The sequence below is a fragment of the Natator depressus genome, chromosome 3 (genome assembly GCF_965152275.1).
Source record: "Natator depressus isolate rNatDep1 chromosome 3, rNatDep2.hap1, whole genome shotgun sequence".
NCBI lineage: Eukaryota > Metazoa > Chordata > Testudines > Cheloniidae > Natator > Natator depressus.
The window spans coordinates 167,425,793-167,437,842 of NC_134236.1; the positions used below are offsets into that span (position 1 = coordinate 167,425,793).

Here is a 12,050-nt window from a genome sequence, read left to right on the forward strand (position 1 = left end):
AGAGTTTTTAGACCAGGGCCCACATAACACAGAAGCATTAACTCCCTATCCCAAACCAGGAACTTTTGAAATCTTCACAAGAAATGAACAAGAAATTAAACCCTTAAGATGCTAGAATGGATCCTGTGCTTTAGACTAGAATGTGCTGTGTTTAAAAGGGAAAAGAAACACTGCAATTTCACTTGGAAAACTTCACAATACAAACAACCTTATTTTGTCCCCTCACTCTTCTTTCCTCCTTTGATCCTTCATTTCCCCCCTTCCTACCCATCAAATAAATTTGTTACTGTTAGATTTTCATTCCCTGCATTCTGTTGGCTTACGGCACAAACTGTTTGATTCACAAGGGAACTTTTGTGTTTAACTGACTCTTTGGGTGCCTAATGCCAACGTTTAAGCACCACTGACATTCACAAAACCACTGCTCAGCTGCTGCCTATCCCCGTAGGTGTCTATTCCCATAATCCAGCAGGTTTCCACTAGGGGGCATATGCAAAGCCCCCTAACACCTGATGCTGCTAACAAGCTGCTCAGAGCCCTACCTCATGCCTAAGACCCAGCGGGGATTCTCAAATGTGGCATTCCCTTATCTATCTCACCTGCAAGACCCAAAATGATAAAGCATGCCTAACCTGCACAGAAGACAGCCAGGGAGGCGGTGAACAGGTCAAAATTTTAGGGGTGGGCTGGCTGGAATATGTGCATCCAAGAATACCTAAAAACCCAATGGGTAGGGCACTCACCTGGGATGCTGAAAACCGAGCTTTGAATCCCCAAACTACATGATTTGGAGCAGGGACTTGAACCCAGATCTCCCACATCTCAGGGAGATGCCCTGACCAATAGGCTATACAGTCACTCTTACTTTTTCTCTCTCTATCCTAAAAGAATATTTCATTATTAATACAAAGTGGAACAGCTCTAACAGAAAGATCCACCCAAGAATAGCCAATAGCCTAGTGGTAAGGGAGTCACCTGGTTGGTAGAAGACCTGAGGTTCTAGCCCCAGCTCCAAATCAGGCAGAGCAGAGATCTGAAAACTGGTCTCCCAGTTGGATGCCATAACTACTGGGATAGTGGCAATAATGGGATGGCCTCTCTTGCGCTCTCCAGTTTTTCCTGAGAATGGGCTGATATGGCCTAAGTCCAGGAGAGGACGTACAGCTAAGAATCCCAACCTGAGATAAGTGCCTAGCAACCAGGATCAATGGAAGTTAAAAGCATAAATACGGAGATGGATCTGGGCCCTGAGCACCACCCCCTTCCTCTGCATTTCACTCCTGGCTAGCTTACATGGGTTCCCATTCACTTTGCTGCCTTCTGAAAAATCCCTTTCTTAGGAATCTAACTCTCCCAATGCAATGCATAGGGAGCCTGGGCAATTAACTCAGGGGCTGTTATTTCCACTGGCAGCAGGGCACCTATTAGTTGGGGAATTAGGGGTTGCAATGCCTAATTCCCCTTTATATTTATGATTAATACTATGACTTGGGCATGGAAATATTCAGTAAATGTCACAGAAAAGGTGCGGGCAAAAGTGATAAGTCACAGAAAGTTAAACAATGTAGTTTTTGTTACATCAATACATGCAAGAGCATAGTGAGGGGTGCTGAAAGGCGAGGCCTGGGGGAGTTATAGAGTGAGCTCACCCCACAGCAGCAGCTCCCCACTCCAGCTGTTGTGACTCAGTGCATTTAGCTCACAGCACCAATCAGCTATGGTCCATCTGCCCCTCTGTAAATGGGGAAAGAAAGTAAATGGGGTCAAACCTGAGTAGCGCTGTGACCCTGAGCACCAGGTTGCAAGGCCACTCTGTCCGGGGGCATAATCAAATATGTTTTACAACCATTTCCAAGATTTCACAGACTTTATTCAAATTCATAATTTCCATGATCAGTGTGACAAAATCACAACCTTATTTATCACACACAGTACAAAGAGCACGGAGGTCGTGAAGCACTTCCCTTTCACAATTTGTTTAAAGCTGTATGGACTGAAGGACAAATGTGTTTTACTTCTAAGCAAGTTGTTTGCAAGTTACATGATAAACACAAGCATTGAACTAGAGACGATCATTACAGTTCATGACGCAGAGGCATGGAAAGGATGGAAGACATTTTCTGTTAAGTTAGCAAATACACAGAGGAGGTGTTTAAACCTGTGCAATGGAATTTCCCCGGCAACACAAGACAACACATATAACTTCGACTGAGCCAAGGCTCCGGGGTACAGCGTTCAGCAGCAAAGGCACCATCTTTCTGTAAACATGGACTTCTCTCACACCAGCTCTCTAAAGTAGCATTCAGAGCATTTTATGGAGGTACAGCAAGTCATAGCCCTCCATTGCCTATGACCACTTTACCTTTGTGAAAGGGTTTCGATATTCAATAGATCGCTATTAAGTCTCTCCTGTACGTATTATGATTAATTCATGCAGAAAGTGTTTCCCCTTGCCTGTATTGGGGTACCAAAAAGTTTCATATATTGTGGTTTTCCCCAAGGCAGGTAAAGCTTCAGATTTCACTCTGACACATTCATGCCTGCAATTATTTTTTTGTTCTAGGTATTGTGCTAAAGACAGGATCCCTCAAACAGAAGGGCTGGTTTAAAATTTGCAACACATTTATATTAAAAAATACTGTTAAAATATCAATCCCTTTTAGTTGTGTGTCTGCTCAGTCCCTCTCTCCCCAGTAACAGATTGTGCATTAGGAAAGAGTGACTTTGCGCAAATGAATTCATCAAATGTATTGACTTCATTTAAAACTGACTGGCCATTTGTTATGACATTTATATTTTTGATGCAAGTTTCTTTACCATGAGGTTCTGAGCGTGCACTGCTTTCAGGAGGGTGGACAGCATTCAAAGAAACCTTTACCAATAAGACTACCAAATTTGAAAACAGCTATGATAAATATTCAATATAAAGTTAAAACCATTTATGCCTTAGACAAAATGAATTGTGCATCTTCATTCAGTAATACTGAACGACTCACACCAATATTCTAACAAAATTCTTACGACTCATACATACAAATCCAGTGATTATGCTAATTAGTGCACTTCACTATTACATGAAACTTGTGCGTTTCTACAGTATTTTCCTTCTGCCTCACAGGGCTGATTCTGACTGGTATTTTAACTCAGTATTATTCTTTTCATGTTCTGTAGGACTGTCAACTGGTACCTGCAGAAAGAATTAAGGGATTAAGTAGTTATACAAATGAAGCTATCCCTGACTTCAGTTTACCAGTGAACAATGAGACTAATCACTAAATTCTACAGTTCATATAGCCAGTTAGACTACATTACTGTTTTAGAAACTAGATTTGGTGAATAATTAGTTTGAGTTAGATAATAGAAAGGCATAAAAAAAAAAAAAACAGATTCCCTTCCCCCTTCAATTTACGATTAAAAATTATATGGAATTTAGATCTCCTATATATTATATAATTTTCCCATCTATATTACAGATGGAGTGTTGACATGGATCTTACTGAGATTAACATTCAGTTCATCCCCACTGTATTTAAATACAGTAGAGGAGGATCTTGAAAATAAGGAAATCCTGCTGTAACTTATAGGTACACGTGAATTACCTAAAGTAGGCAGAAAACTATGTGATAGATGCTGTTACAGTAAGACTTCACAAAGGCATCTTCATTTCCTTGAAGGTCAAGAAAAATACAGGATAGAAAATTTCAACCGTTTACCCTCATTTAAACAACTAGTGACTATGAAATATATTGCAAAGCTAACAGCTAGGAATACGCATCTTGTGATCTACTAAAGAACATAAAGCAATGCTTATTGCTCAACTTTCCCTCACTTCAAAAAGAGCAAAGGGATACACCAGGGATCAGCAGCCTTTGGCACGCAGCCCATCAGGGAAATCCACTGGCGGGCCAGGACGGTTTGTTTACCTGCAGCGTCTGCAGATTTGGCCGATCGCAGCTCCCACTGGCCGTGGTTCGCCGTTCCAGGCCAATGGGGGCTGTGGGAAGCGGCGCAGGCTGAGGGATGTGCTGGCTGCTGCTTCCCACAGCCCCCATTGGCCTGGAGCAGCGAACTGTGGCCAGCGGGAGCTGCGATCTGCCGAACCGGAGGACCCTGCAGGTAAACAAACCGTCCTGGCCCGCCAGTGGATTTCCCTGACAGGTTGCGTGCCAAAGGTTGCTGATCCCTGGGATACACCTAAACCGCACTCAATAAATTCACCATGGCATGAAACTCTACCATGCCTCTCTTTCATACATACGTGGATCTCACTTAAAGGGAAGAAATGCCAAATGTATAGCATATACTCCTAAGCCTATACTTAAAAAAAGCTCTTTGCAGTAAGCACTGTAAATTTTGATGCAGTTAAAGGGCTAATCTGCAGCAAGCAATATGGAGACCAATACCAGCTATTAAGAATAGAGGAAACTCTGAAGGCACAGGTGGCACTGTCCTATATTCTGAAGAACCGCTAAGAGATATACACATATCAGTTACATAGAGAAATAATCAGATAACCGAGGGAAGGTCCTAAAGTGTATCAGCTGCTCTAGCTGAATTAGGAAGCAGTCACATATTGTATTTTGATGTTAAATACTCATGTAATTACAAGTCAAATATTAAAGTGCAATAATATAATCAAAATAAAAAAAGGTTAAATCACTTACAGCTTTAATGTCTGTGTTCAAAATCCCAGAATTTATAGTCTGTCTCCGCAAATCTGATTTGATTAAGGCTGAAACAAAGAAAACATTTGTAACCCCCAACTTTCACATACCGCGACCATTCCAGGAGACTGGCTGTACCACTATGGCACAGATGTGGCAGTTACTTTATCACCTGTTCAAAAGAGATTTCTTTATTTGCACTCTGACTTATTCACCTACCCATATTCTTCACAAGTTTTAAACTTGTCCCTCACAGAAGTCATTTAACAAGTTTTTACATATGACATTTTCTTAACCACATTAAGACATCAGTAGGGGCATGGTGAATGTTGATGTTTTTGGCAAATACTTCCCTGTACACATGTAAACTTCCCTGTACACTGAGTAAGTCCCAGGTATAAATTTGTGAACCAAACAGTAATTTCTCTAGTCTGAGAACGTTAGAGCTGCCCATAATGAAGTCTTGTCAGGCTGTTTGCGTGTCTCTAAATCACTCAGAAGAAGGCCCTCAGAATAGAAGACTTTTGTACAGAATCTCTTATATGAAAGAACAGAACAGTTTTATTTCTAGAGGGAAAGCATCTACTTCCACGCCCCAGCACCTCTCCCACGTTCCCTCTGAGTGCACAATGTCCAGGGATTTCTTACTCAACATCAGACCACCAGAAAAGAATGCTATCAAGCCACCCACTGGGGAATGAAAGCATGTCAGTGGGACACAGTACTCCAGGAATCACTCTCAGTTAAGTTTCCTCCAAGTCAGTTCCTCTCTTCAAAGCAACATGCTCTGACATTCAAATGCATTAAATTACAAGTGTGGTCTAGTGAACCAAGCACAGGCCCAAGATCAAAAAATCCCACACTCCAACCATGCATTTGACTTGTTGTGGCACATTGAGCAAGCCACTTTATCTGAGGCATAAACAACCTCCTGTCTATATAATAAGCATGATTTGCTTCAGTTTCTTTGCACCACATTATATAAGTATTAGGGTTATTACAGTATCAAAAATGTTCTGGATTACTACAAAAGTGAGGCAGTGCTATCGTTCACTTTTATGGGCTGATAAAGCTTTATAGGCCTATTTACAGTAACCACCAAATTTCTAGTTCTTCATTGGATAATTTACCTTTAAAAAGGTCCCTAAGCCAAGGAATCAAACTCAAGCTAGTGAGGGTAAACTTTCATACACACATAAAATGCTATTATTTCCTCACCAGCCAATTGACATTCAGCATTCCTCATAATCAAAAGGTTCTTATCTTAAGCCCACTCTCAGTGGTGGGTATTTCTAATTGGCTAACAAGGTTAGTTTTTCCTCATTATATTCCATAATGGACAGTTTTGCCCTTGCAGACAAAAAATAAATGTGCAGAATGCCAATGCCATCCAAAAATTTAACAAGTCATTAAAAAGTGAATGCCTAATCAGTTCTCAAAAACCAGCTACAAGACATGAATGTTTTGCACATTAATAGCACACCGCTAAAAACCATTTTTAAAAAAAGTAATTCGTAAGACAATTACTAGTAGAATTGTCTATGCCCCACATATATATGGCTTCAGATAACATGAGATCTTATAAGACAGCCTTGCAAGCTTGTCAGTAAAACCTACAGGCAAAAATCTCTTATCACACTCAAACACCAATATGCACAAGAGCCCCATCCCCCAATACACACACCACCTGCACATGTGGATATGTGCAATCCAACACTGTAGTGATGAGGCACATAAAACTTTGAACTCTCTTGAGCTTTACTCAAACCTGATGGCTCAACAATACATAAATCTACCACTAGCAACTAGTTTTACAGATTTTAGCCAACTCCTTACTCTCATAATTTTGTAAGTAATATCCCTCTAGCAGTCAAATCTCCAGAAAATGAGATATTAGCCATCAGTGATGGCAGCTACCATAACTAGGCAATTCCATCCCTTTTCTTATGGCAGCTGGAAGGAATTTGTGGTTTTACCTCCAAACTGGCAGATCAAGTTCATACAAAGAAACCTCTTTTTCACAAAATAAAGTTGTGCGCTGTCTGTTTATACAATTATTGGATCATTCTATTTTAGAAGAGTGATCACCTCGGGCAACTACTAGAGAGAGTCATTCACTCCAAAAACATTGAAATCAATTAAAAACACCTGGAGCTTTTCATAGGCCAGAAAGGACCATTGTGATCATTTAGTCTGACCTCCTGTATAACACAGGCCATACTACACAAGGCCAAAATAATTCCTAGAATATATCTCAATTTTAAAATGATTGGTGATTGAGAATCGACCATGACCTTGGTAAGCTGTTCAAATGGTTTATTACTCTCATTGTTAACAATTTATTCCTTATTTCCAGCCTGATTTGCAGTTATTTGCTGAGCAATGTATTGGATTGGTTCTAAAAAACCCCACATATTTAAACGATCATTCTGGCTTGTAAACAGACAGACATTACTGGCAAAACTAACTTCACCCTGTAAATCCATTTAACCAAATCTATCCAAAAATCTCTATTTCTTAAGTGTGTTTTTTCATACTTTGGATTTAAAAATCCAGCTTTATGTACTAATTTAAACTGATGTATGTTTCTTTCATTTGTGTTTACTAAGATGTTTTGCAATGCTTTGAAGATAGTAAAATGTTCTAAATTTATGAAGACACTGTAGAGATGCAGCCAGGAACATGACTGTATACATAGTTACTGTGTTGTCCTTAGAATGAGGTATGCATGCAGTAAATATTAACAACAATTCTTTAATCAAGGAATAATTTTCCATCCTTTGACATAGATAAGAAAACTGTGTGTTTAAACTCTATTGCTTTGTTGGAGACATTAACTCATCAACAAAGAACAAAAATACCTATATAAATAAAGGTAAATAGCAAATGTGATTAGTTACCTGTCAAAATAATGCCTATTAACATCCAAGCACAGAGGAAAAGGTTTCCTGCACGAGGGCCATAATCTGTTATGAGCTTTCCTTGAACCAGTGTAAAGAAAATCCCAAATATCTGTAATCAATCATAAAACATTTCAGATTTTATTAGACTCATTTAGTAAATCTCTTCTAATTTAGCTTACAAAAATTCAGATCAGTGTATTATAGTTATTCTACCAGTCTAGAGACTGGTAAACAAACAAACACTATAGGAGCACAATAAAATGCCAGCAGTCAAATCTAGGACTGTTTCCCCAAAAATTCAGGCAGAGAGGCTTTATTAAATGTTACCCTCATTTACAAGAATAAGTCTGCAATAACCTGTGCTGAAGCATTAAGGAGTCCTGATGAAGTGCCTTCAGACTCTGGGTAGGTAATTTCCACAGCAAACTCAAAGCCAAGTGGGAGATAACCCGTCATGAAGAAGCTGAAGGGGAAAAAAAAAAGGTGAGAACAAGAGTATCCTAAGTGTGGCTCTATTCCATTGCTATGGATATGAAAAACAAACCTGAACAAAAGGTCATTTTAAAGTATCAGGTTACAGTGTTATGTGCTTGATTTCAAGAATTTATATAGTTTAGGGCTTAATCTGGCCCTCCCTACTTATCTGCCCTTGTTTTACAATGTTATTCTCATATCCTTCCACCATTCTAGTCCTGACACGTTTGTCTGGTTCTCATTCATAAACGATCTGTGCCGTGACTCCACGCAGCTCCTGGAAGCAGAGCGGCATGTCTCCTCTCTAGCTCCTACGCATAGGGGCAGCTAGGTGGCTCTGAACGCTGCCCCTGCCGCAATCACCACCCCCGCAGCTCCTATTGGCCAGGAACCATGGCCAATGGGAGCTGCAGGGGTGGTGCCTGCAGAGAGGGCAGAATGCAGAGCCACCTGGCCGCGCCTCCACATTGGTGATGGAGGCGGGACATGCCACTGCTTCTGGGAGCTGCTTGAGATAAGCGCGCCCGGACCCTTCACCCTGACCCCCTCCCGCACCCCAACCCCCTGCCCCAATCCCCCTCCTGCCCTCTGAACCCCTCAGTCCCAGCCCAGAGCACCCTCCTGCACCCCCCAACCCCTCATCCCCACCCCAGAGCCTGCACCCCCAGCCAGAGCCTCTTCCTGCACCCTGAACTTCTCATTTCTGACCCCACCCCAGAACCCCCAACCCCAGCCAGAGCCCTCACCCCCTCCTGCATCCCAACCCCCAGTTCTGTGAGCATTCATGGCTCCCCATACAATTTCCATATCCAGATGTGGCCCTCGGGCCAAAGAGTGTGCCCACCCTGCTGTGGAGGAACGGAATTGACCATCAGTAGACACACTAGAACTGCACCTGGGGATTGCTGTGGAAATTGGGGGAACTGAATGGAGGGCAGATGGGAACTCAGTGTACTTACTTTTTACAATTATAACTTAGACTTAACGCCTATCATCACCCCAGTCGCTTCACTTGTATATCCCTTTCCCCACCTCTCTGTTTTTTTAGATTATATGCTCTTGGGGGCAAGGACTGCATCTTCCTCTGCATTTGTAGATTATATGCTCTTGGGGGCAAGGACTGCATCTTCCTCTGCATTTGGGATGTGCCTAGCATATTTTGGTTGCTAGAAAAATATACATTGTACATAGTAGCAATTATTATTAGTGAGCTCAAATGCCCAACCCCACTACTTTTGTTTATTTGGGGGCCTGAAGTCAATGTCCACTGAAGTCAATGGGAAGACTCATTTGTTTCAATGGGCTTTGGGTCAGGCTCATATAAGAAAGCTAAATTCTGGTCTTCATCACACTGGTGAAAATTGAGAGTAAATCTACTGACCTCAGTGGACCAGAATTTGGTCCACTCACCCATTGTATCTGTAGTATAAGATACATAAGATATGTATGGAAAGGGAGTTTTACAGGTATAGTCTTTTAGTTTAAAGAAAGCCATTAGATACCTTCAAATATAGTTTTTAACTGGAATTACAACAGGTCTTCCTTTTCCCTTTGATTCCTTACCCAAGCACTCCTCCAGTCACAAACACTATTACAAGGTGTCCAATGTCCAGGGTGAAAGTAAATATGACCATTCCAACAAATGAGAGAATGTAAACGATTAAAGTAGTCTGTCTGCAAACAAAAGCCAAGAGAAAATACCCACCGTAAACCTGAGAAGGCAATACATATTGTCCAACATGGACATCATGTGAATATTACATATTCTCTTTGCTATAACTGAAATATGAGTTTTAAAAATCTGCTTCAGGTAATTCCAACTCATATATATACAAATTGTGCTAACGGATGCAGTCTGAGCAACTGAGGCACACATTAGTTTTATTAGCCAATCATATGCAGCAGGGCAACCATCCTACTGCATTACCATCCACTAGGGTTATTAAAGCTACTGTACATAATTTATAATAAAGAAACAGTCACTGAAATAAGAACTTCACTCTAAGACCGTTCTTGTTTTGAAAATCAACATCCCCTATTTCCCTTATACATGTTTGCTAAATACCACAGCATATGCATTCTACAGAGCCTGTAACAGTGTTCTGTTCCACAGACATCTGCTGGATTAAAAGCTGTGTTGTGCTTATTTAAAGACCCAGTAGAGGGTGCAAAAATTTGAATAAATAAATTAAGCTCCTAATTTAAAATGTGGTGAAGCCAGTATGCTCCACCAAAGGAGGAACTTGTTGGGTCAAAGCTGGAACAAAATAGAATTGGGAGAGGTGGGTCTGCTGGAACCCAAGATGCCTTTCCTATTTTGCTAACGTCATGCATACATTCTCCAGCCACAGGGATAGACAGAAACCCCTACAAATTCTCACATCACCCCATAGTGGACTCAGCCCAACCCTGCCCCAACCTCATTCTGGCCAGAAACCAATGAGAGAGACTCTAAGACTCCTATCTCAGTCTCAGTCATGGCACTCCCTCAAGGACAAAGAAAAATCATGGACATACTGATTTTTTTTTAAAATCATTTCCCTTCCACAAAGGTGCACTTGAATCTTTGCATTTTTATACAAGACTCCCCCTCCCCCCCCAACAATTACACATCCACCCTACCCCTGCCCATCCCAACTCCACTCACTCACTTACTTGTATGTTTTGGTGTAATCCAGCCACAAACCACAAATAATGGAACCCACCATTCCTGCTACCACCAGTGTCAAGCCAATCCTCCCAGCATTCACTTCTTCTCCCTTTCAACAAAAATATTTATATGGTGTTTATTAATAACTCACTTCCACTCAAGGAGTCAGGCTCTCAGACCTCTTGACAGTTATAAATTCAAACACTAGTACTTATCACCTCCATAACTGTATGGAGCATGCAATTTTAAGGGACTACAAAGGAGACTGAATCCTTGATCATACAAATGCCCACAAAACACCTGGGAAACCAACTCTGCAGATATACAAATGAAAAAGCAAAGGATTCCAGAGAAACTTACCACATAATATGTTACTATCATTTGGTTCAATAATGTGGAGACAGAATAAAATGCCCCAGTCATCATACCTGCAATAGCAAAAAAACATGATGTACCCTCCATATCATTAACCATATTGTAAGTGTCAATAATAATCAAACGTTTACATTAAAAGAAGCAACATTCCCCACCAGGAAACTCAGTAAGTCACCAACTCGATGACTGCTTATTGCCTTTTTTTTTTTTTGGTAAAAGGTTTCTCTGTATCCTAAAGCGCCCCTGCCCTTCCGCTATAATCTGTGCCCAGACTCTCAAGGGCTAGCATTCAAGCCACCATCTGTCTGAATGAGTTGAATTAGAATGACAATTTTAGGGGTCTATGTTAGCTACTCCTTAAAAGGAAGCACTCAAATTAAAAATCACACGTGTCCGAATGTATTTTACCTATTCTTAAAAATGGTAATTAAGATAACAATAACTTAAAGAGATTAGAGAAGATATATTTATGCTTTCCTCAGTGGGTTTGCTTTGTGCATTTAAAAGCATTTTGTATACAGTCAGCTTCATTGTTCCCACAGTTTGTTTCCCTAGGTCTTCCACACATCAGAGAAAAACAAAGCAATAAAGCTACTTTCCTCAGCAAGTCTTGCTCTCCCAGGCTGTGTCTACACTAGAGACATTTACCATGCTACATGACATTTGTCCCCCCAGAACTACTCTCTTAATCATTTAGCAGCTATAAAGACTATGATTTGTCAAGGCTTCACATCAATTAAGCTTCAGTCATTCCAGGCCCAATCTTAATGTCAGAAGTGCTAGTACAATTAGTATAAGTAGTCCTCCTATGGGGGGTGAAGGATGTCAGGTGTAGAGCTAATGACAGCCTTTCATCTACCCGCTTCCCCCAAAGTACCATGATGCACTGAATTCTGCTCATAGTTTTTGAGAAGACCACAGGCCATGCACAGTTTTTGATCTCAAGCTGTTAAATGAGTGATAGCATGGCAAAGATTGGATGGA

The 12,050-nt window shown here is 40.9% G+C and overlaps 1 protein-coding gene across 2 annotated transcripts in view; it reads right to left on the reverse strand.

Annotated features, from left to right (window-relative positions):
• Positions 1-12,050, reverse strand: part of FLVCR1 (FLVCR choline and heme transporter 1) — a 37,570-nt gene that overhangs the window by 14,570 nt on the left and 10,950 nt on the right. The window contains exons 4-10 of one of the 2 annotated variants that reach the window (XM_074947120.1): positions 11,052-11,119; positions 10,697-10,800; positions 9,605-9,715; positions 7,925-8,030; positions 7,565-7,676; positions 4,665-4,732; positions 1,855-3,187 (exon numbers count right to left, since the gene is read on the reverse strand). In XM_074947120.1, coding sequence (XP_074803221.1) covers positions 3,113-3,187; positions 4,665-4,732; positions 7,565-7,676; positions 7,925-8,030; positions 9,605-9,715; positions 10,697-10,800; positions 11,052-11,119 — 644 coding nt within the window. In that variant the 3' untranslated portion in view covers positions 1,855-3,112. Of the gene's footprint in view, positions 1-1,854; positions 3,188-4,664; positions 4,733-7,564; positions 7,677-7,924; positions 8,031-9,604; positions 9,716-10,696; positions 10,801-11,051; positions 11,120-12,050 lie in introns of those variants that run through there. The other variant, XM_074947121.1, reaches the window with a different exon arrangement.